Source organism: Ammodytes marinus, assembly GCF_949987685.1.
Source record: "Ammodytes marinus genome assembly, chromosome: 5".
NCBI lineage: Eukaryota > Metazoa > Chordata > Actinopteri > Uranoscopiformes > Ammodytidae > Ammodytes > Ammodytes marinus.
Genome location: NC_137234.1, coordinates 23,879,083 through 23,905,042, shown reverse-complemented (window position 1 = coordinate 23,905,042; position 25,960 = coordinate 23,879,083). Strand labels below are relative to the sequence as shown.

Genomic DNA, 25,960 nt, shown 5'->3' with positions numbered 1-25,960 from the left:
AACAAAGCACAGTCCGATTTGTCTGGAACCTTTTGCTTTTGGTTGGGTTTTTGGCCGAACTGGAACCAGCTTAGAGATGGGTGACTGACCTTGGGCCCTGAACTCCTCATTTACTGGTCTGGAGTCAGCCGCTGCTGTGTTTACTTTGGTGTTTCTTTTAGGAAGGGACATTTTTAGAGACGAAGCAGACCTGTTATTACATTGGCGGAGGCCGACACCGGCACTGCGGCTGCCTGATGCAATAGCTACCCTGTGTGTGTGTGTGTGTGTGTGTGTGTGTGTGTGTGTGTGTGTGTGCGTGCGTGCGTGCGTGCGTGCGTGTGTGTGCGCGCATCTTCCCACAGGGGCTAAACCAGGTCAAATCTGGAGCGTGGACTGTGGTGAAAGTGGCACACAATGAGTTTGGAGTAACACTCTGCTGTGTTTGGAGCAGCACGGCCATTGACCTGAAGTGTAACCACTGTAATCCTCCGTAGTGAGTAACTGGAGACTCTCACAGACCAAACTGCTTCATACTTCATCTCTTGGGAGGCAGGTTCAGGCAACAACAACTGCCTCGACTTGTATCTCCATCTGTTTACATCCTTGATTACCATGACGACCAATGGGGAGACTAACACAATGCCACTGATCGTTAGTGAGGAATGATTGTCAAGGCAAATGATTGACTGATGACACAAAAAGAAGCATATCAAGAGTGTGGCCTGTGACATGTTCTTCTGAAATTTCACTGTCTGAACGGTGTTTGTCATTGCCGATGCCTGTGTGTGTGAGTGACCTTGAGTTTTTTTTATATGACCCTATAAACCCATAGCAACATGGATTCTGAGTTACACAATATGCGATACAATCAAGGCCTAAATATCATAGGGTCGGCTCCATCTAAGATTACACCAGCATCTAATTGTCCAACAGCATTTGTGGAGCATTAAACTAAAGCTTATAGGCTAGCACGGTTGACTGGGGCAATTAAGGCATTGGGATTAGCTATTGATTCTTGATTTAAGTATGGCACTTTTCTTCTCCAAGGTCGGAGCTACAAAACTACATTAGAGCAGACATTGAACATATGAGATGTAAGGGCATTTATAGAAACTAGACTGCAGATGTGCAACCTGTTTGATGGTCTGGTGAATAAATGTTACTAGGCCCAGAGGAAATGTAACCTCTGGGTTCAGAGTTCTGCACCCAATGCTATGGTAACCACGTATTAACAACTTTCCTGATGTGTTTCTAACTGCGGACCATGGTTGTACACAATCTCTCTCAAACTCTCCCTAAGCTCTGACCCTACTGTGAACCACACTTTAAAGTTGACACTTCAATAGACATTTCATGAGGGTAAAAAAAAGATGTACTTTTTTGCAGACTTTCGCTACAGTGTGAATGTGAACAACCTTTCAGTCAGTTTATTTTTTTGATCCAATAGACATATTTAAGAAACAAGGTTAAAGACTTTAAGCTGCAACAATTAGTTTGATGTTAGCTGGCTCAGTGCTATAAACCAGTCTCAGCCACAGCCAATGCCCACTTAAGTGCATTAGTAAACAACAAAATAGGGCAGACATTACTACTTACTGTGTATAGCTCATTTAGGACCTTCATTAAGTCTTCCTGAAGCTGAAAGGCTATTTCCTTGCTCTGAAAAGAAAAGAGAAGAAGAAAAATTAGGCCATTTAAAGTCTTCCAAAACAAAGATTATAGTTGTTTTCCCTTTCAAATCAACACATGAGCACTATTTTATGCCAAGTTCAATTTTGATTATAACACTGCATATCAAAATGAAACTTGCCAAGTCCGTTAAGCAGAAGCACACAGTTGACTGTACATTAGATTTAAAATGAATGGTGGACACCAATCGGTACTTTGAATCGCACAAATGCCAAAAAGAACGGTAGATTAAAAATTCTGTGTCAAACACAGGTTTTTCTGTGTGAAAAGTGGTATCAGTCACAATGTCTTTTCCACTTAAATCGTCGAAACACGCAGCTTGAGTTTCACTGTCCACATGCTCAAGACATTATGTGGATGCTACGCCTCAATGTGAGAGATTTTTTCCCAAATATGTTAACTCAATCAGCCATGCCACAAGACTGACTCAGTAATACTATCAGACACACGCACACACACACACACACACACACACACACACACACACACACACACACACACACACACACACACACACACACACACACACACACACACACACACACACACACACACACACACACACACACACACACACACACACACACACACACACACACACACACACACACACACACACACAGAGTAATGCATATTACAGTTGCGGGATACAGTTTAACAGTGACGCCGTGATGGATTTAAAGAGGCTTTCACTATTAATTTAACAATGGAGCTCCCATATTTCCTTCACACCGACTCATTTACTGTATCACATGTTCATGAGATTATGAGTCATGCCGGTAACAATTTTTGATCTCTCCACTACAGTTGATACTACGCGCTGGAACCTGGGTGATGTTACAGCCTCGGCCCCGCACTCCAGGTCTTTCTCTAACCCAATTATCCCCAGACAAATCTCATTGAGGGAGCCGCTCCCTGCAAAAAGGCTGAAAGAGGGTTCTGAGAGGGTATTGAACAACCTAGAGTAGTGGGATTTAGTAGTCATTTACTTCTGATCAAGTATAGAGCGCGGGGCAGATTTCTTAGAGGGCAACGATGGTCAAAAAATAAATAAAATAAAAGCTACATTTAGAAGTGCAATCATTAAATACGAAATGGTAAACCTAAATAAATAAAATAAGATTGTAGATTAGATTTACAAGAAATTTCTGAGCCATGTTTTTGGGTGTTGCAATATATGGCAACCAGCATTTGAGAGAGGTGAAGTGCATCTGCTGCTATGAGCAACAGGATCAAGGGCATGTAGTGCAAACTCTCAAACTCAACACATTTCTTTGTTAGCGTGCACGGATTTTGTAGGATTTGAGCTGCTTTGGGGAAATTACTACTAGTTGCAAATCATACCCATTTTAAAAATGGTTTGGGATTAGCTGACTTAATATGAGATGAGTCAGACTTTCTGTTGCCTCGTGAGGGCGTTGGCAACGCGGGGTAAGAAGCTCTGTTGAGATCAGACACGTCATTGATCCAGGTGAATTTACAAACATGTTCCATCTGAAACACAAATTACACCAAGTTTAAGACTCTGCTAAACTGACGACAACATCATGCAACAGACCCAGACCAAAGCAATCTCGTTAAAAACCTGTGCGCAAGAACACCAAAGCCGTCACTCTCAAGGTAAGGCTTCATGATGTCCAAGCATGTGAAGAGGGCAAAGAGGATTACACTCTCAGTTACTGAAGAGGGACATGCTGCCGGGTGGGTGACCTGTCCGATTGGCAACGTCCAACTGCTACCTGCTCAGTCGGTTCCCTGATTAGCAGCTATTCGGAGGGCAAACCACCTGTAAGCCCGGATAACCAGAGCTTTAAGAGTGCCAAACTTGGAAGGGCGTCAAACTTGGCAAGAGAGACCAAGTCGTACCAAGTTAGCAAGCTAAGGACCTTAGTCTTGAGTGTTTGGTAAACTATAGGCTTATCTGGTGGTTGAGTGTATAGTTAATGTAGCTATAATTCAATCTTGCAAAAGACATCAGTCACAGTATTTTTAAGTAAACTGCCTATATCAGTTGCAGATTTTTGCATAATGTTAAAGACCATTGAGACACAGGCCTTCTCCTGTGGGAAAAAAAACCCATTAGCAACTGTCAGCTCAGAGGACCGAAACCTTTAGCTATCTGTCAGATCCAACACCCGTCAGCTCTTCTCCATTGAGAAGGCTGGGAAGAGATCCAGAGCACAATGAAAAGCCTTCTTCGGGATCACATGAGCTGTGAGGGAGTGTGTGTATGTGTGTGTGAGTGTGAGAGAAGTAGAGACAGAGATGAAAGTAAAAAGAGGCATTACATTCAGGACATGTTTATAGCGCTTTCCCCAGAAAAAGCTACACCTAGCATGCCTTTAAGCAGTCGGTGAAATAATCTCTCCTTTCAAGGGACTTTCTAAATCTAACACACAGACTTATACCTCAAATTACAAGCTATAAGGGCTGATAACTAAATGCTGTGGGGGGTGTGTGTGTGTGTGTGTGTGTGTGTGTGTGTGTGTGTGTGTGTGTGTGTGTGTGTGTGTGTGTGTGTGTGTGTGTGTGTGTGTGTGTGTGTGTGTGTGTGTGCCGTTGATTTAATTTGCACAACGTACCCCCTTTAATTTGAAAGGAATCTTATATGGAGGGGTTTCTAATTTGGTTTAAATTCATTAAAAAGATCCTACCAATGGGTTTCCCCTTTTAAGCCCATACCATCTGTATACCAACCACATTAGAAAGATGAAACTTCCCCAGAGAGAAGAAACCAGGCATTTTGGGAGTGGTGGGTTTCATATTGCCACTGACATTAATCATGGTATAGAGATGGCAGTTGTATGTATACCCCTGCAGGGCATGAGTGTGAGTGTGAGTGTGAGTGTGAGTGTGAGTGTGCGTGTGTGTGTGTGTGTGTGTGTGTGTGTGTGTGTGTGTAATATGTATTTATATTTATGGACCATAAAGAGCACCATTTTTAGCACAGAGTGTCGAGCATGGTGTCGAGCAGTCAACAAGGGTTGATGCATGTGAGTACTCGCTGAACGAAACAAACAAACACATTAAAACAATGGCTAACTGTTGTTAGCTGTTTGTGCTACCCGCCTCACTTCCGGGCTTCAGTGATTCGCTAGCCCTCCACAAATCAAATTGCTCCAACTGAAAGACTGCCCGCCGCCGATTGAGCATGTTCAATCGGCTCAAAAGAAGCCCGACGACATCTACGACGACCGATTTCACGGCACACACCAAACAGATTTGTGTCCCCGCCCCCCTCCAGACTCTACGACGGCGATTATCGGGCCGGTGTGTCCGGGCCTTAAGAGGGAGGAGGGACCCACAGACCATTAAGAGAGAAGGCTGAGAATGAACGGAATAGATAAGAGCGATTCCTGAAGATCTACAGAGTTTACTGGCAGTCAATCGTTTCTAGCTGCGAGAGTCCAGCATAAAAAATAAAGACCCGAAAATAGGTATATAATATAATATGTCCCCTTTAACAGACTTTAGCCATTATTCATTGTAACACCTGTGTTGTTCCTAGTTTGCCATGTCAAAATGTCTAAAATAAGGCTCTTTGTTAAGCAAACATCATCCAGCTTCTGCTTTGCCCTGTGGAAAAGTTAAAACTGCCTCAAGCTCTGGCAAATCCACCTTGTAGCTGCAGCCGCAGAACGTGACTGCCATAAATAAAACAGGGCAGGGTAAAACAAAGAGCTTGTTGTATGAATAATGAAAACAGAATACATGTGATAAGATCTGTTCAAGCATGAAGAAAATAGGAAAGACAGAAGTCCAGTATTTGACTCTAAATATATTTATATATTGTATTTATTTTAAAGAATTTGACTGCAGTTTAGACCACAATGCAGCACTGAAAAAAGAAATGCACATGCCCAAATGGCAAACAGGTTAAGAGGAGGATGTTTTTGAAGACACCAGGGGAACTCTGGGGTGCTCCTTCTGCTTTTACACCTGACAGCATGAGGCCTAAACATTCAAGGAAATAAAAACACAGGTCTTTGATGTGCTGGAAGAATGACAACAGTACAGCTGTCTCCTAGACGCTGTGAGGGAACACACGTAACATGGGGGTGGGGTGGGGGGGGGGGGGACTTTTGTGTTGTTTGTGCCTCGTTACTAAAACTCTGTGGAGATCAAAGGCTCCGGGAAGCTTTAATGAGAGGGTGAGCGGTGTCTCAGGTCTCCTTATGAACAGGGACCTCCCACCAGTCTGCCATTTGTCTGCAGAATGTCCCCAGGATCCACTGAGAAACTGAACTGAAATCTTTAAAGGGACGACTATATCATATGTGAGTAGCTATTGCAGATTCCACAACAATAAGGACGCAGGTGGAGCAACGATTGGACATGTGTGGTGGCGAACTAGACTCAAAATTGTAATAAGTTACACCAAAACTGTACATCGGCATTGAAGGACGGTCTATCATCATGGTCATCAAGGTGTGTTGAGTCAGGGAGGGGGGGGGGGCATCGAGAGTAACATGTGAAAAATGAATCTGTATGTTTCACATCTGGCCTCATTAGTAGAACTATAAACCTTGAAACACTGTCCAAAAGGAAATGACTGCTGCAGCTTCCTGTTTGTGTGTTGGGTGAGTATCTAAATACCACGCGCCCATACAATCAGATGAAACCACAGGCATCAAGATATCTTACTTTGAGAACAAATGCAGGAGCATCACTTTTTTATTCATAAAGCGGAGTAACAAATTAAAAAAAAATAACGGTCAGAGAATGAGGGATAGAAAAATTCATCCGAGCTAAACTGACAAAAGGCACTCCTCTGAAGGAGAGCCACTTTGTAATTTAGGCCTGTGGTGAGTTCATGTGACTCCTGGAGCATAGGAGCTCATAATCTTTTAGGGAGTTGTCGTCTTTGTGGTGGAAAAAGGCAGCAGAGGCCCGGTTTCAGCTGCAAAGCCACAGTCTTCAGTTCGGCAGAGTGAAGGCACACTGATGTGAAACTGGTCACCGAGGTTCCTCTGCTCTATGACTCCCAATTCACACAACTAAAAAACCACAGGAGCCCAACAGAGTTTCCTCCCATGAATAGCCGGAATATATACTGTATTTATCTGGCACATCATGCAACTAAATATACTTTGTTGTCAGATGACTGGCTTAATTGGAAGCGAAGGACTGTTTATGTAACATGAGGAACTGGAGACACTCCTGCCCCTATCTGACCGCTATGAAAAAATCTGGATCGTGTTAGCGGTGAGCTCAAACTTCTGTTTTTGTTGATCAAAGAAAAATTCACATTTGACCTCTTACAGTAGAAGTCAAACATTAGTACAGTAGAACGCCTTCAGACCTTCTTTTAGCTTATATGATACAGTATATTACGCATTTCTCCTGACTTTCCGTGCAAATCTGTAATCCTCAGCTTTATCTTACATTTTAAATGTGCCATGTTTTTCCCCTTTTCCAACCACAACTCTATTTGACCATATCATATTTTGGAAATGGACTTAAAGATCTCAAAGATGACATAATTCCTTATGTGACATTACATGTTGCCCATTGTGGTTCTGGTGGCCATAGGGAAATCAAAAAGGATCCCCTTTGAAACAAGGTAGGCACTCACACAGGGAGTAGCACCCTGGCAATCGTATTTAGCTTCGGTGTGATCTTTGCCTGTGTAATTCATTCCCCCCCCCCCTCACCTTCTTGAGTAGCCGTGTGGAGTCCTCGCTGATCTGCATGAACCTCATGATGACATTGTTGAGGTAGATGTCGCTGAGAGTAGCGTGGTCCTTACTCTCCCTCCTCACCTGGTTGAGCAGCAGGTACCAACAGTTGACCGGGGACAGCAGGTTCTGATCTTTCCTAAACGAAACAGGGAAAACCAGCAGGTGGCAGATCAGTTGTCAAAAGAACCAAGAGTGAACATTATTGATTGACTACATGTTACAAATGAGACTTAGAGGGTATGAGAGATTGGTTAAGTTTACATGAATCAGCATTTCAGACACCTCGTCTGTTAAGTTACATGTGAGACACATTAAAAGGTGGAGTAAGCGATTCTTGAGACTGCTTGTTGTCAAAATCGCTTTGTCGAAATCAGTAAAAATCTCCTCACAGTCCGCTACATGTTTGTACTGTGTGTGTGCGCTGAAAAAAATCTGGTGGTAATAGACAGCCTAGACTCTGTAAACTGGTATTCAAGCAAAGGGTTTTCTTACTGCAGGGACGAGCACCCAGGCATATACAAGTACCCACCTATATGTGTTAATGGTATTTTCTGTGTGTCTGTCCATGTCAATGTCATAATGCCTTGATTTTCTCTAACATCAATAAATGTCATTTTTACAACACGTTCTGGCAGTTCCTCAACCAGCAGTTTGCCTACATACACTTTAAGTGCATTGGCCTCCCTTGGTGTTAAATATCCCATATACGGCTGGTTCTGGGCCTAAAAATCTCTCCATATATCACATGGACTACGCAGTTATGTTGGAAACACTTTGTATCGCTGACATTTCTGGGACAGAGCTCTTGCAAGGCTCTGAGCCAAGCGCACTTCCTACAGCCGAGGAGAGTGTGCCACAGGCTTTAAATACACTTAGTGGAATGAAGTTGGAGAAGCCATGGATGTATTTAAAGTGAAGTTGAAAAGTAGAATTATGTATGAACCGTGGCAGCAGAAGACAGACCAGGGAGGGAAGAGAGGTCACAGCAAAAAGGAAAGATAAAGATCCAAGCGCAAAAAAGGCTAAGAAATAAAAGAGTGGAGGCTGGGAGCTGTTTCCTGTGCAGTGTGCCGGCTGCCTCCAAGCTAACTGTAGGACATTGTCCAGGCCAGAGCAATGCTGGCCCAGCGTATGCACCGGCCTGCAGGCTGACTTCCGCTGGGTTAATCTATAACATTCCTCTTGCCTGCTCAGAGCAGCACAGAAAACGATTGTGTGTGTGTGTGTGTGTGTGTGTGTGTGTGTGTGTGTGTGTGTGTGTGTGTGTGTGTGTGTGTGTGTGTGTGTGTGTGTGTGTGTGTGTGTGTGTGTGTGTGTGTGTGTGTGTGTGTGTGTGTGTATGGGAGAGGTTTTATGGTTGGGTCTGGGGGTCAAGTCTTCCAGGAACCATATGGAGCCTCGCCTCTTTTCTCCCTTCACTAAGTTAGTTTGCATAGACAGGCAACACTTGTCAACACAACAGGTGAAACTGTGCGCTCGGCATGTGACCCAGCCCTGAACTGGCCTTTAGCTCTGGCACAGCATCTGCTGTGAGAGCAAAAAACCAAGCATTTCTCCAAAAGAATAACTGATACAAACATCCCGACAGACAGACATTTTCCCCGAGACTCTGCGAAAACAGGAAGCAAACTACATTTGATAAAGGAAGAGCCAAACGCGCTGACATGAAAAACATCCGGGAGCATTCCAAGAGCACCGTCAGTTTTTCAAAGGCACCGGGAGAATGGTGATGGCTTAGCCACACGGCCAAGCTACAGGACACGTGAAAAGGAATAGAATGTTAGAAAGAAAGAAATATAAGTAAAGGGGTTAGAGCCACAGCAGCAGTACTGATGATGAACAGCATCCCACCAGCGCACATCATAAATCCTGTCTGCATTATGTATCAGTGCAGTGAAATATGTCCATTCAGTGGCACTGAATGTATATGAAAGCTGCATGTGGGCGTGTACATTTGTTTATTAATTCATGCTCAATTTTGCAAGTGCATAATGCGCATGTGGCCACTGACATGCAGGTGGACAGCACATCATGAGCCCCTGCATGAGTGTATTAAGAGAGAAGCCTATTGGCAGTATTTTCAGTCAGACGGCCTGACTCTCCTCTTTGCTTCAAGCAATCTTACTGCTCAAAACGCAGCAGGACCATTTACTGTGAAAAGATCGTTTGACCTAATTTAGCATCAATACATGCAGAGATCTTTTCAATAGTCCGTACAGCCCAATAGACAGTCAACAAACACGGCATAGTTTTTTCTCATGAAGTCTAATGACGGCTATGTCAAACAGAGGAATGACGCAGGATCCATTATAAAACAGTCAATGAATAAAATACAACAAAATTGTGACACGTCACAATTGGCATAATCACATGTACCCAATACTTCTTGTGAACACCTCAGCACTTTAAAGTACTGTGTATGTTTGTTAATGGGCTGACCTACTGGATCAAACTGGAGGCCTGCAGTGAAACAAGGAAAAGAGGACGGAGCAAGAAAACGAGAGGAGTTACTACTGACACAGGCTGTGACGACACAGTGACCACTGGGAGTTGCTTACCCCACATAATGGCAGGAAAATCTCTCAATGTCATTATTTCCCCCTCCGCCAGGGAAGGAACTGGGTGGGACAGACTGACACACACACACACACACACACACACACACACACACATACACACACACACGAAACGGGGAAACTACTGTCCAGGGTTTAGAGTGAAAAAATTATTAATTAAGAACTTACTGCCTCCCATCAAAGTGTTTGAGCATATGTCCTGTCCATTCATATAGTCTTACTACAGGAGTCCCTGAGTTAACATCAACATTAACTTGCACTCTCATACAGTAGAAGGATGTTGAATATGAAGCATTACCACTTGAGCTGGCAGGGCATTGAAACAGGAGCTCTTATCAGCATCAGAGGCAAAATGGCAAAGTCCTCGGGTGTCGTACTGATAGTATCTTTCATTAATGAATTGCGGCGGAGGCCTTTATAGCTGCGCACAGCGACTGGCATTCACCTGCACTGTCGGTGAACAGCCGCAGCTAAAAGTGTGTTGATAACGGCAAGTCCAATATAGACTAATCACATAAAGAAAGGTTAAAGTTTAACATTTGAAAAGCATGCAACAGGGTGCATAATTGATCATTTTAGTTTCAACACGTTTTGTGATCCACTTAAAACACAAATGGTGTTAAACCTGTGCAAAATGCAATGTTCCCACTCAACCTGAATGCCCCACAGAGAGTTATGTCTGGCGATATATGAAGCCACAGCATGTTCCACACCTTTTTATCATTGCAGACAAAGAGAGGGCGTCCCTTAGCCAGAAACCTCCTTCTGGATGAAAGAAGCCTATTTAAGATGATCCCAAGCTGTGGCTTTGGTAATATAAATAATTGAATGATTCCTCTATTCACCATCTCCATGTCCCTCCCTGAACAAACTTTGCATAATACAGTATCTGGATGTGTGCATGTGTGTGTTTGTATAAGAAAGGGAAAGAGAGATGGAGGAAAATGTTTGCCCATATATGTGTGTGTGTGTGTGTGTGTGTGTGTGTGTGTGTGCAAACACATATCGAATAGGCAGACAGGAATGAATGTCTCTGTGGGCTGGGCACTGTGATGCAGGTCTTTTGTTTTGTTTCCTCACAGGATGGAAAGAAGGAAGACACTAGTGAGACTGGACTTTTTCCTTACAGTCATAAAGGGACACTAATGGCCATTCAATGTCTAAACCCACAGATGTGGTGTATACAATACAATCACTAGAAGCAGCTGTCCTCACTGCTGCAGCATTGCCTGACATCCTGGACGCCATAGGCTCAACATGTTTTCTATATAGCATGGCTCCCAGATACAGGTTGCTGCTTTGACCAACATAACACATCAAGCTCAACAGCATGTGATCTCTCCAGAATCCTTACTGGACTTTACAACGCCTAATTATCAAGTTTAACTAGGACTTGAAGAAGGAAAACAGCACATTAGGCAAACAAAAAAACACCCACACTCACACACATACATAAGAATATATGCCGTAGGTGCAATTCAGGTCAATGTAGTGTTTCACAGCCAGTAAAAAATGCACTGGGATGATTTCAAATTCAAAATTCCCCTAGAGGGATTAATACAGTATTTTTAGCCCTCTTCTTATACATGATGTTAGCATAAAGAAATGAGTGAGTTTGTAAAGGAGGCAGAATAACTTTTCAGTTGTTTTATTGGGTTTTAGCAAACCTTTTCATCATGTAAAGAAAACCTGCAGCAGAACAAACAGCATTTGCTTCTGAATGCGACAGAAACACTGGCATGTTTAGACTGGGAATATATAATCATGTTATTAATAGGAAAATAAATAACCCTTCTGCACTCTGCAACCCTCTGATGTCATAATGAACTGTTTTGCTTATGTGACAAAAACAAGTATTCTTACATTCATAAAAACCTAGTAGAGCTACACTTGCCACACAATAGGAATGTACATATGAAGTCTTGATGGTTGTGTGTCATGATGAAAGTCTCTTAATGTGTCTTTAAATATGTACATCTTTACTTAAGAGTTGGCATCATCAATCATCCACTTCTGTCTTGCTATTGGATATGTAAGACTCAGACACAGAAGTATATAGCTAAACACTGAGCACTTGCCCCAGTTCACCTTTTTAATTTTTTTTTTTAATTATTATTTCAGGACAATGCACATTGATGAACCTATACAGCAGGACATATGCCATATTGTAGCATGGGGGCTAATTTCCATCTGTAGTCAATTAGTGCTCTTTGAAAAACACTAACTTTATCGTACTCCTGTAGAGGGTTCTGGGCTGAATTTCGAACTGAGCAAAAACGTGTTCCTAGCTCGAGCCCGAAGGCAGATGTACACACTTACAAAATATAACATATTGGACTAGCAGGAAATATTGGTTCAATCTCCAGTTCTGATAGTAGCTTTAGTCTGGTGACGAATACTCCAAAAACACAAATGGCATCTTGGTTGGGAGCCAATGGCATGTCGTTGTAGCTTGACTAGCAGCATGGCCAGGATCAAAGAGAGTGGGACCATAGGAGGGAAAACATCATCCTCTACTTATGTTTTGCTCTCTTGGTAAAGATTCTCAGAGACAGCTGAAACAAATACTTCAAGTGTAACCAGAGGAGGCATGTGGCTGACTACAGGGGAACTGGCCATTCAATATTAGGGGAAAAGGGGGGAAATGTCTAAACAAACTAAACCTGTCACACACAGCATATATATATTAATGCACTCTTGACTTTTAGAATGACATCTTGTCAACATTGTTTATATACACCGGATTCAAAAATGTAGCTCTGCTGACGGCGACAGCAGTGGGCCCCCCTTCTGAATGCAGCTTGTCTTGACTAATCACCCACAGATTCAGCTGCTTGTTTTAATGCTTAACTTTAGCGTTCTGCCGCTCCACCAAGCTGACCTGGCTGTCATATGAATAGCGGGGTTAGGCCGCCTGCACACAGAATGAAAATAAGGAAGGTTTTCACACCGCAGACAGGTCTTTCCAATGAAAACAACCCAGAGAATATATAACACAGAAGCCCTACTGTATGTGCGTTGTTTATGTGAATACAAAAATATATGCCACATGGCTTCAAAACCCACAGGAAGGTTTTTTTAATGGTATACAGACGTCTTGTATTTACATTGGATATACGCTCCTATGCCCTTGCCAAATGTTTAACCTGCGAATGAAGTGTCCAGACTGTACATCATCACGCGATGAAAACCACAGAGCGCCGTAACAGAGTCCCCCGCACCAGTTACACACATGGGCACACACAGCTGCTAGAGCCATCGGAGCTTCAGGCAGAGAGAGAGCAGGGGGCTATTTGCGGACGGCGAGGACAAACATACGTTTTATTTCTGTTCCCACCACAAGATCAAACAATATGCTAATGTCTGCGTTTTCCATGAGCAGTCTGACGGTGTAACGAGGCCAAAACCTACAGCCAGCCGCCTCGCTGTGTCAAGAAAGATCCTCAAAAGATTTCAATTCAAACTCTGGGGGCATCCTGAAAAACATCCAAAGTAACAACGACGGTCAAGATTTAAAAGTTGCCATCAAATTCAAAGTCTTGTTCATCATCACACATTTAAACAAAATAGAACTATATTTTCTTTGGAGAAAAATAAATAAAAATAATTTAAAACAGGTGGTTGATATTGATTTGTAGTACGTTACATATTCAACACCTTATTATTCATGCCTTTGAGTGAGTTCTGTGAACTGTGTGCCAAAAGGAGTTTGTTGAAAAAGCCAGGGAACGCTTTAAGTAGGAAAATGTACAATACTGTACAATGCAGTACTGTACTGTGGCGTGTAGTACTAAAGTAAAGATGGATAATTTGTTAAGTTTCCCAGCTATATCAGTGTACATCCAAGTTATGAATGTAAAGCAAAGATATTGTATAACGCTAACCTTAACATTGCGAGCATCTGTATTTTAAAAATGGATTTCATATGCTGAAGAGGTACAGACACAACAAAAATGGGAGTAGTGTAACGTTGCAATACCAGCGGGCATACTAATTACATAAAAGAAAATTGAGAAGGATTGGAGGAAAGATGAGAGAAAAGAAAAGAAAAACATCACAGCTGAGATGCTTTTGCGTCTTCACTTGGTTTGGCTTTGAATTTGAAATGAAGACGGATACAGCTCATCAACACAATAATCCTGTTATCCTTTCAACATTACACTGAAATCCAGTATGACTTACATTTGGGGGGCAGCCACAATAAATTCTCGAGGGCCCTTTAATTGAACCTAAATGACAAACAAACAGCGTATCCTCCTTACTTGTACTGCTGGTGGTCTTTGGTGCTGCGGGTCTTAGCCATGAAGCGTTCGGCCAGTTTCTCCAGGTTCCTGGAGTATTCCATCTCGATCTCTGACTTCTTCCTGAAGAAGTCCTGGAGGTCCTGCAGCAGCTGCACCCTCATCTCTGTCTGCTGGTCCATACATTTCTGCTGCTCCACCAACTGGGCCCGGATCTCTGAGGAAACACAAGAGACCAAACAAACACATTAGGATGAAGGCAAAACACCTTAAGGCTTAGGTTATCTTCGTGACTGTTTCCATTGGTTATAATTGCAATGGACGCAGCTGTTTAAGCCTAACATTTATTATTACAGTATAACAGTTATTGCAATTTGAAAATTCAATTATTCTCTTTCCTCTTTAAAAAAAACTATTAATAATAACAAGCACCAAGGTTTACACCTCAGCATTACAACATTATACATCTTAAATCTGGTATGTTTAGGAAGGACCCTTAGCTATGTGTCTGTTGAATGCTCGTCGTCCAGATGCGAGGGGGGCAAAACTGGTCTCAGGTGTTCCATTAAGGCTGAAAATAACTACAAGATGAATGGAACCTGAGTCCCATTAGACCTAGATTTACAGCACAGAGCAAGGCTGTACATAAACACACACACACACACACACACACACACACACACACACACACACACACACACACACACACCCTCATCAGTGCCTGTGACTGAAAATCTCAGCCACTTAAGAAAGCAACACGGTGACAGCAGGCCTCTGCTAAACAAGTCGTATGGGCAGGTAAATTGCCCTCCGAGGTCCTTTCCTGAGAAATCACTGCTGTCAGAGCAACCCTCATTTAAATTTACATCCTCAACAAGACAACTGGGATTAAACACACAAACACAAAGATGCGCACACACACACACAAATAAAGCCACACAGAGAAGGCTTCCTCTGTGCGTCCTCTCTGGCCAGGGCCATGTATAATGGGTTTCGCCTAATGGAAGGCAGCCTGGGCCAGACATCTTCAGCGGAGGAAACAGATTAATGAGGTGATTTAGGGCCATTGATTTAGAGAGAGTACACCGAAAGAGATGGGGCACAGAGTACTCTCTCATATTAAAAGCATTAAAGAAAACAATGGCTACAACTTCACACCCTTTCAATTTCTTTTTGTAAAACTCACTGGACTGGGCGTCATTATTTAAGTGACACTAGGGTCTTTACCTAGGGGGCAAAACCCCATTTAAAAAAAAAAAAACAGACATGGAGCGTTGTAAAAGGTTGTTCACCAGAAATGATATCCAGGACCTAACAGGATCACAACCTGGGTGGACAACCTGGTCAACTAGCTGCTGGAAAGCTACAGCGGGCCGATAGAGCAAATCAGAACCACTGTTTAAGCGAATGGGGGTGGGCTAATAGGGAATTCTTTAAACTTATAGATATCATTATGAAACTTTGCAAGTTGATTACTGACATTAAAACAACAACTTTTTGTATTACAGTATTTTCTAAAAAGTTTGAATAAATATGAAAAATCATCAATATCTTACTAATGATGCGTAAATTTGCATATCTGCAAAGCCCCAAAATCTAGATGTTGGACAAAAGCAGAGTCAATTTGTTTTTAAATTTTGAAAACAAAACAAGTGTCCAACTGCCTGAAGCTTTTCCTAATCACAGTCCAAATTTGTTCAATAACCCATAGAAAATGAATTTTTTTACACAGTTTTTTCCAGGGGAATGTCTAGCCGTTTCCTAAAATACCAGCTGGAGACTCCAAAAGGACACTTTTGGTCCATGGCACATGAAATGTAACTGTGTAAAAAATTTATTTTCTATGGGTTATTGATCAAATTTGAACTGTGATTAGGAAAGGCTTCAGGCAGTTGGACACTTGTTTTGTTTTAAAAATTTAAAAACAAATTGACTTTGTTTTCTTCCAACATCTAGATTTTGGGGCTTTGCATATGCAAATTTACACATCATTAGTAAGATATTAATGATTTTTCATATTTATTTAAACATTTTGGAAAATATTGTAATACAAAAAGTTTTTGTTTTAATGTCAGTAATCAACTAACAAAGTATGGGCCTGAACAAACTTTGCATAATACAGTATCTGGATGTGTGCATGTGTGTGTTTGTATAAGAAAGGGAAAGAGAGATGGAGGAAAATGTTTGCCCATATATGTGTGTGTGTGTGTGTGTGTGTGTGTGTGTGTGTGCAAACACATATCGAATAGGCAGACAGGAATGAATGTCTCTGTGGGCTGGGCACTGTGATGCAGGTCTTTTGTTTTGTTTCCTCACAGGATGGAAAGAAGGAAGACACTAGTGAGACTGGACTTTTTCCTTACAGTCATAAAGGGACACTAATGGCCATTCAATGTCTAAACCCACAGATGTGGTGTATACAATACAATCACTAGAAGCAGCTGTCCTCACCTCCAAATTGACTTTGTTTTCTTCCAACATCTAGATTTTGGGGCTTTGCATATGCAAATTTACACATCATTAGTAAGATATTAATGATTTTTCATATTTATTTAAACATTTTGGAAAATATTGTAATACAAAAAGTTTTTGTTTTAATGTCAGTAATCAACTAACAAAGTTTCATAATGATATCTATAAGTTAAAAAAATTCCCCACTAGCCCATCCCCATTCACCCCCATTCACTTAAACAGTGGTTCTGATTTGCTATGTCGGCCCGCTGTATCTTTCCAGCAGCTAATTGACCAGGTTGTCCACCCAGGTTGGGCTCCATGTCCAAAAAATCACTTTGCCCCCTAGGTACTTAGTGGCTTTTTTTTTGGCACTCGGACAAAATATGAAAAAAATAACAGCAAGCGGAATTGTTGAAGTTAATGTTCAGGTGCTATACATATGGTACTGCTGATGTGAAGCCATACTTTGATTTGTTTAGCTGTGTTGCGCAATCATCCTGGAATATGGGTTCATATTGTGATGCAACGATTGATACACAAAAAACTTTTGTCAGACAGTGTCTACATAATTCTATGACACGTGTCAATATGGGGTTAAAGGCCTTATTTGACTGTTTTAATGAACAGTTGCACTCAAACACACACATGTACTGTAGACATAAATAGTTATAAATCTGTCGATCTCAGCTGTCAGTATAGTACAGTAACTGCTTGATCAGCAACCATGAGATCTTGGCATCATGAACATGAGTAAAAAAATAGTTTACAAATAATGTCAGAAGGTATAGCCTCGAGCACAAGAATACTTGTGCTGAAATTTCAACACATCTTTCTTAGGCATTTACCGCTTTATTAAAAAAAAAGTGCAGTCAGTGCAGGAACTTTTCCAATGCTTTGACTGTTAACATTTTCATTTAACAAAATGAGTGGGACGACTTCAGGGACATTGTCATCCTAACACTTTAATCTATGTTTTATTTTCTTTGCCCCTTATGGCAGGTTATGCAGTTCAGCTCAGTTTGATATTTATGTCAGTCCTGAATAACAGGCTTGCCAAAACCACATGCTTTCTGAATGTTACAGTATGAGCATCGCATTTTGTTAGTTCAGAAACTGTCTTGTTGATGGTCAGACAGTCTCTGGCAGGGAGGTCCGACTGGCAAAATACAATTATTCTGATTGATTGTATGGCCAATAGGCTGCAATTTGGGCACCGAATAGTTTTTCCACCTCTGATGACTTGAAATCGGTTTCACTGCTGACACGCATATGACGTAATTAGCTTGTGTAGAGTAATTTCCTGTAGTTATTGCAACATTAAAAATCCTTTTTTTAACGTGCAGTTGCTCTTGTAAATGTCTGCCTCCGTCTTTATGGCAGAGTAGCACTCACTTTTACAGCCACCTAATGAACCATAAAGATAAAGAAAAAAAGAATTCTGTTTACTTCCATGAGAGACTTGGATCGATATCACTGCAACTGGCCAAACTAAACCAATGCTAGAAGAGCATGCAACAGTGGAAATGCATGCTCAGCCGTGAGTCCTGGCCAACCTGCTGCTTAATGAATGCTTTCTTTAATATGGAAGCAAAGTGGGCTGAAACAAGGAGAAGTATTTGACGAGCCAAGCTACATAAAATCAACCGTGAGCTTATTTAGAAAGCTTCCAGTCAAAGAGGAGTGGGTGCAGTGTTGCTGTGTATGAATGAGTGTGTATGGGCACGCACGTGTCCTTATTGCAGTAATCAAATTAACAAAAAGCACCACTCCATTCATCAGCATTAAATCTTCTTACAATCTTCATCATTTAGCGATTTATCCGGATCGATCTGGTCTTTTACAAACCGTTGATTATTTTGTGCATTTCTCAGCAGCAGCTCCGTCCTTCAGGCACAAATCTGTACAAATGCTCATCACAGCAGGTACACATTTCAACCAGTGAGACACCAACATCATGAATGTGGACTAAGCTAGAGGTTGGTTCTAAATGTGCAGCATTAAAGTCCACCAGGTCTTTTTGATGAATGGGTAAAGCTTGCATTTGCTTCCATCTCCAGAGGATAGGGGGATTAAAACAAAGCTACCATGGCACTGACACAAAGGAGCGTACTGGCTCATTTAACACAATTACATTCATGACTGCACACGCAAACTTATTAAATCATTAATGTTTTCAAGTTAAACATTGGCCACTGAAGCTGTAGAACCAAGTTGACGTTACAAGGATGTTAAAATGCAACCACATGTCAGGGAAATGACAGGTTTGACACTTCCTGAAACTCGGACTAAGCTAATGTAAAATCTCACTTTTTAGTTGAAGAAAATTCAGCTGTTTCAAGACAGTCAAGCCAAGGCCAGGCACTAGGCAGATACATTTGAAAATGTATTTATTTTTTCCACATTTTAGCTTAACTTTCACACTAACACTGGAGCTACACTGAGCAGCATGTGGTGGCGCATTACGTTTTGACCTGCTACATCTGACACTTCCATGTGACTACAGTTGCGTGTTGTTAGCAACAGGAGACACATGTGCATTGGACAAGGAGATGTTTGACGCATAACGACTTAGCGGACACTCTCAAAACATGAAGTGGGTGTTTGTAACTCAAAACTGTGGAAGCACAATTTACCTCAAGCACACATACGGCACATTTTTGTTTTGCATTTGCTGAACATAATCCCAACCAAAAAGAGCAAAAACAATTCAACCATTAAAACTATTAAAAAAAAGTGAGGACACAATCGCATGTCGAAAGCAGTTATGTCACATCTATCCTTGTTAGTGTGGACATGAACTTGACTGACAATTACATAAGCGTTATCTAATCCCATATGCAAATATTTGAAATGAATAACTTTAGTGTTTGAGGACAGGGAACAGCTCCCTTTGATCATTCTGATGCTCCATATGAATCCTGTAGGCAACAGACTGTCAGATTGGTTCTTACAAATGAAAACCACCCCTGGTGTTTTTTTCTCAACTGAGATCCATGTCATAGCCAATGTTTCCTCTAAGATGCATCCCTGTTGTTATGAGGTAATCTGTATGGTAAACATGTGTGGAGTTGGAGGGATTTTAGTGGGGGGGGGGAGTCTGTGTGTGTGTCGGAGGGGCATCAAAGCCTCATCGAAGCCTTTCAAACTGGAGAGCTGAGGGGAGATGAAAGCACTTGCGCACAGTGTTGAAAAATATTAAGTGACTGTCACTGGCTTTTATAACCATATTCAGGTGCATGTTGACGCGAGTGGATAGTGGCTTACGGAATTAAAGCTGGGCCTATAAAGCTGTCAGCGACAATTCCAGCTGACTGATGGCCCAGAAAGCACATAATGTCGATATGCACAATGAGAGAGCGCTGTATGGTCTTTTGTGGTGATCAGCTTGGACCAAAGCCCTTTTGTTTCTCAACTGGATGTTATCCAATTGCTCCTTTGGAGGCCACATCGCATAGCATACTTCCCATAAACCCATTCATGGCGACAAATATGTCCAAAGTTGCAGTTCAGAATGGCATCTGATTTGCCAGACAGGCCTTTCCTATTGTCAAAGAAACTGCCTTGTAAGCAGGATGGGTACTGACCCACACTGCTGACCTCCAAAGAGAGATTCTGGGCTTTTGTAAAAACAACTCACCCACTGTCTGAGGGCCAGAGAGACACGTTTTATTTATTTTTTAGAGTCCAACTAATACTATCTCAACTGATGCTCCAAGTTAAAGGTGCAGTGTGTAATAATGTGTATTGTGGCCTTTTATAGAGGTGAAAGCTATATTTGCTCGATCAGTCTTTACCCCTCCGTCCAAAGAATATACAGCAGCACATGTAATGCTGTAAAGTGTGTCTTGCTTTTTTTTTGCTTCTGTAGAGACATGGTGGTGGATGCCCCTCTCCTTTGTAGAATGCTCATTAAAAAAAAACTTTCTCTACACACTGTACCTTTAACCTGGATATGATTCATGAATATTAATCAATCCGTCTCACAAGCCTCTGTTACTGTTACTTAGTTCAGCAACATATTTCCATATTGGTGTTCAACTACAAGTTTCTACAGTTTCTCCTAGTTTATGACAGCTTCCACCATCAGCTATCTGGGACATGCCGTACCACATCAGTCCCAGCAGGGCTGCATTTCCACATCAGCAGCACCTGAAATAGCAGCTGAGGCCTGGGGAGGGATGATACAGGAGGGTGCCCGCCCGGCACAACCATCTGCTTCAGATCTAAGGTTTGGGATTGAGGGAGTTTTCTGTGCCTCTTCGGGAGGCTGGATACAAGACAGGATAAATACCATCAGCGGTAATTATGAAAAGGCCCATCAGTTTTTCAACGCAGCACAAGCTTCCAATTACAGCTGGAGTGGGATCATGTGCCAGGAAGAGCCGAGTATCAACAGTGTGTCTTCTTCTGAATTTTTTTTTTTAGTTTTCTGAGAGTCCAACAAAGCTCTACTGCTATACTTAATTATAGTGGGGCTATCACTCATGTTCTTGCCGCTTTGATAAATGCATAACATATGGTAAAAGTTATACAAAAAGTTGTTTAATCCAAAGCAATTGGACTAGTTAAAAATGTGCCCACCGCAATGCTCGTTCCCATTGAGCCCAACACACTATGCAGTTCTACGTCGAGTCTTGCGGTAACCCGGGATCTGTTGTTTGGTCTGGTTTACCTTCAAATGCCTTTACAAGTTGTCTTAGGAGCTTCCCAAACAGAGACTCACTATACATTCATTTGCATTGCTGACTGTGAAGAATGCATGGTTGTTATAAATACAAAAATGTGCCAGTATAAAAGAAGCCTTGAATAATCAAAGCAAAGCATGTGGCAAGGTCATGGTTAGATCAGAAGTTACAGAGAAGAAACATGCAGGAAGGATCATAGATAGGAATGTGGGATCACATGGCAAACACTTGTGCAAAAGAATCTACTAGCACAAAATCCATGAGGCCATAGTGATTCCCACTGGTGAAAACGGATGAGGCTCATTCCTTAGCCTTTCTTTCTCAATTGGATGCTTGAACCCCGATGTAAATCACCCCAACTGTCCTGTACTACTACACACTTTTGGCCATCCACCTGTCACCTTCTCTTTCAACACTGTGAAACGAGGCCGGTTTTATCATTTTAAACATTAAATAAAAAAATGTATCACTTATTTGCGAATACTCAGAAACAACATTGAGTTAGAACCCTCAGCCAATGATGTCCTGTAAACTAACAGTGTAAAAGTAGCTTACGAGCACCAGTGTTGCCTTGGTCACTTGACCCATATCATGGCTTGCTTTAAAATCCTCAAGAGTCTGACTGAGTCACTCGGACGGGAGGAGTTTCTACTTTTGACACCCCTGACTCATTAGTGCCAATGAGACATAACCAACAGAGTCACATAGAATACGTACACAAAAAGAAAAATTGGGCCGTGAGTAAAGCTATAAATATCGCATAGCATTTGTTAAGGAGGGTTTATATAATGACCACAGTGTGTTGGTGGGACTAGTAAGAGATTCATCATGTGCTTGGTATGTCAGATATTGTTGGACCCTACCACCCCTCCTCTGCCTAACATCTGGGCATGACTGCTGAAATGTGTCACCGATTCCTATGTCCTCTGTGGGATTAAATGACTGATAACCATGTCTCTGTCGATTGACCAACATGTGTAATACCCGCTCTGTCTGTGATAAAACATTTAAAGCACTGAAAAGATAAGTCCAATATTCAGGTCTATCTAAGACCAACAAGGCTGAATTGATTCTCTAAGATAAATTACAGCCAAACTACACACAGCAGGATACTGCCAGCTTTATTCAGGCATTTTATCTCAACACAATACAGAGCTGGCAATGTGTGGACCCCATTACAACATCTGACTGACATGTTAGCAGGATCCAAAACCGCAGAGAGTGTTCCAATGGAAGCACTGTAGGCTACTGTGATCCAGAGAATGACTTTTTAAAATCAGAGAGGGAAACGGGCCCATAATCATCTGCTTCTTTCAAACACTGAGGTGAACCAACGTCCTTTGGGATATGTAATGATCCAGTAGGAGTTTGAGGCTACTCGTGTGAGGTGACTTACAAGAGACACGTTTTACAGGAGCTCATCTGCACTCAGTTTATTGGTCGATGCTGCCACGTCGTCCATACTGCTGCCGAGAAAAAAATAAGACCATGAGCAGCTATTAACTTGCGTAAATGATTATTTCCGGACATGGACACGCAAACGTAAGCGCTACTTTTCTCAACGACAACCCTACACACACAGGAAATGCAGTAGTGGCTGTGATTTCGGTTGTTGTGTTTTCTCAAGGGCCCGGGAGCATTGTGGGCGGCAGACCCAAAGAGCTCAGGTTCCTTCCTGCACTCTGGCTTTTATAGTCCGATTCAGAAACAGCTCAGCCATGGCAGCAGCTATAACTGCAATTACTGTTCAGACAACAATACACTCCCGTAGTCATACAACAGATGTTAGACTAAACGATTGTAACTGAAAAACACATTTAAATGTGTGTCAGATCCATTGAACGAGGCAATATTTAAACATGTGATTTCAATAAGTGAAATGCAATCATCTGCCAATTAGATTCAGTTCGGCCAAGTGGCATGTGAGCCAAAAAGCTACCGTTGCTAGGGAGACACCCCCACAGCCGAGAGGCCTACAGCGAGCGGGCGAGGGATCAATCACCGCTGACATTATGGAGGACTGTGAGGACCATCTTTTTTGATCCAAACAAAATAAGAAAGAGAGAGAGGAGTTGAATGCTGGGAGAAGTAACACACTTCAGAGGCAGAGCTGTTAGTTCAGCTGCTGGTCAACATCTCGACATTCTGTTTGATCTGGACACACCAGCCTGGTGTGTTTGGTCTGTTGAGATGGACCGGCTGAGATTTGTGTGGCTGTGTATGTGCCTGTTGGAGTATTTGCTTCTTAGTGTTACCATGTTGATTATGCATTCATATTTACGTGTTCATACTTTGAAAGGAATGCTTTACCTGTAGACTTGTATACCAATTGTAACACTCTGCAAACCATCACTCTTTTGTGGAGCACTTGATACGCCTGGCAAAGAAGAAAAAAAAGTTGTAGCTGATGACTTACAACATCAATTTTTTGCCTCTCAAGCTCTCTGTTCCCAGCCTTGTCAAGGTGGCTTACTCTTGGTCAATGGCACAAATGTGCATGTCAAAAGGTCAACAAACTGGAATTTAACATGAAAATTGTGTCCGCAGACTCCGCACGAGTGAATCAACTGGCTGGAGCACTCTGTCAAGTGATGTCTTTTTACTGTAAATAGTGGTGGTACCTTGGTTACACTAGTTGAATCCTGTTGTAATTTCTGAGAATCAAAGCAAACCAGAGCAGTCGTACTCTTCAAAGAAGCAAACTTTTTAGAGACACCTTTTCAGCCTGCGGCAAGTGAGAATTTGATACTTTAAAAAACAGATTTTCCGCAAAGTATCCCAACCAGAATGACTGATACTGCTTAGTGTTAACCTGTTATCCTGTGGATGACAGACGAGTTATGCTAAGGACAGGGATAGGTTACATATGTGTGGCTGAACATAAGAGAAAAGGAGAATCTGTGAGAAATACATTGATCTCTTTTAGTGTCTTGGCCAGACCTCACCCACTTTTCTCATTCATCTCTGGAGTCTGGACCATACCCAGCTGCTCTGTCTGCGGCCCTGTGTGGGCGCTTTGTGTGCGAAAGAAAGAAAAAGAGATGTAGATATAATACTGGAAGCTAGTCCCGGCAAAAGCTTGCTTTAATTTAAATACGCCCTACACTGGTACACACCTCATATTTACTGACTTTTTGTATTTTGTTTTAATGTAAAATGACACCTTGCCTTGTGTGTAGCCTACCTTTGTCCTTTTGTTGGGGGATATTAGTGGTGGTGGGAGATAAAGGGGCTAAAGCTCACCTGTCAAGACAGCCAGTCGGCCTCTCATTCTCAACAAAGCTAACCTCAGGCAAAATACTTGGCTAGGCAGGCCTCGGCTCCTACAGTTGGGATTATCTGTTTGGGTTAACAATACTATGAGGACTCTGTGGTAGGACAGCTGAAGAGATAAATGCCTTTACAAAGGGTCTCACGGGAGAAACATCTGGAACGGAGGCACACAAGCTTTCATCTCTGGGAATATTTACTTCCCCCTTGCAGTAAACAAATTGAAGCACACTGACAAGAGGCTGGAAAAATACCAACTCTAAATGATGATCAAAGAGAATGACAGAGCAGTTATGTGGCCTGTCTGAAGGCATACAGGCCCTCTTCATGGGTCCCAAAGAAAGACAAAAAGAGCTATAACGTAGTCACACAATGTAGCCCCTCACCCAAGCACCTGCACACAGACACAACACACACACCAGCACAGGTTGAGGGGGAGTGTGTGCACCTGTACGTTACAGTGTAGACCAGACATTTCCAGTGGGGAGGATGAATCCATTTGAGAGCTCTGTCACCAGCAAGCTCCCTGCCCTCAGTTACAGACTCCCCCTGTGTATCTGCTGACCTCTCTGCTCTCCACTCGACTGCCTCCACTGCACACTGGACACTTTGGTCTCAGGCAAGGTTTGTCAGCGGCTTCTGACTACACTCGGAGCTGCAAAGCTCACCAATACCTCTTCTTATTTCAGTCTGTCTTTAGGTGTTTAACAATTAGGCAATCAATTGTTTAGTGAGTAAAATGTCAATAATATATGCATTAACACGAACATTGATGTGAAAAGAGTAGCATATAGCCACAATTGAGAAACGTTAAGAAGTTAATGTTATGAATTAGAAGTAGAAAATCAATTACCAAATGAATGACCAAGTATTGTTTTAATGACTACTGAATTAATGAACTTATCTTTTACTCATCCAATAATTAGCTGAACTATGATTATTGCAAAATAAAAATAACTCTTATAACATACATTTTGGACTTTATACACCAAATTTGGATTGGTTATTGATGCCCTGATGCATCCCTGATTGTGCTAATGTTTGTCTTCACATTGACTGCCTACCTGTCTCCATTGTCCAACCATCTGTTTATGAGTATCCAGACTATCTACATAGCTGCTGTCCGGCTACTATTCACTCCATGTGTTTGTACTTCTGCCTTCTGTAAAAGTGTACAGTACACCTCTGTTTTAAAATGATTTAGTCTGTCTTCCCACACAGAAGGGTGGAGACACGAGAGCTGGGCAGGGACACAAGGATCCATGGCACAAAGCCAGGTAGAGCCACTGCTAGCTTGGGTTGACAATGTTGAGTTGTGTGTGCTTGAGTTAGGTATCTGTACATTCAACTTCCTATGAACTCAGTGAAAACTGCAAACCATC

At 42.1% G+C, this 25,960-nt stretch overlaps 1 protein-coding gene across 6 annotated transcripts in view; it reads right to left on the bottom strand.

Annotated features, from left to right (window-relative positions):
• The window catches only part of srgap1a (SLIT-ROBO Rho GTPase activating protein 1a), an 81,233-nt gene that overhangs the window by 39,127 nt on the left and 16,146 nt on the right, over positions 1–25,960 (bottom strand). For all 6 annotated transcript variants that reach the window (XM_080028023.1, XM_080028024.1, XM_080028025.1 and 3 more), the window contains exons 2-4: positions 14,191–14,386; positions 7,326–7,488; positions 1,579–1,641 (exon numbers count right to left, since the gene is read on the bottom strand). In XM_080028023.1, the coding sequence (XP_079884149.1) occupies positions 1,579–1,641; positions 7,326–7,488; positions 14,191–14,386 (422 nt within the window). The remainder of the gene's footprint in view (positions 1–1,578; positions 1,642–7,325; positions 7,489–14,190; positions 14,387–25,960) is intronic.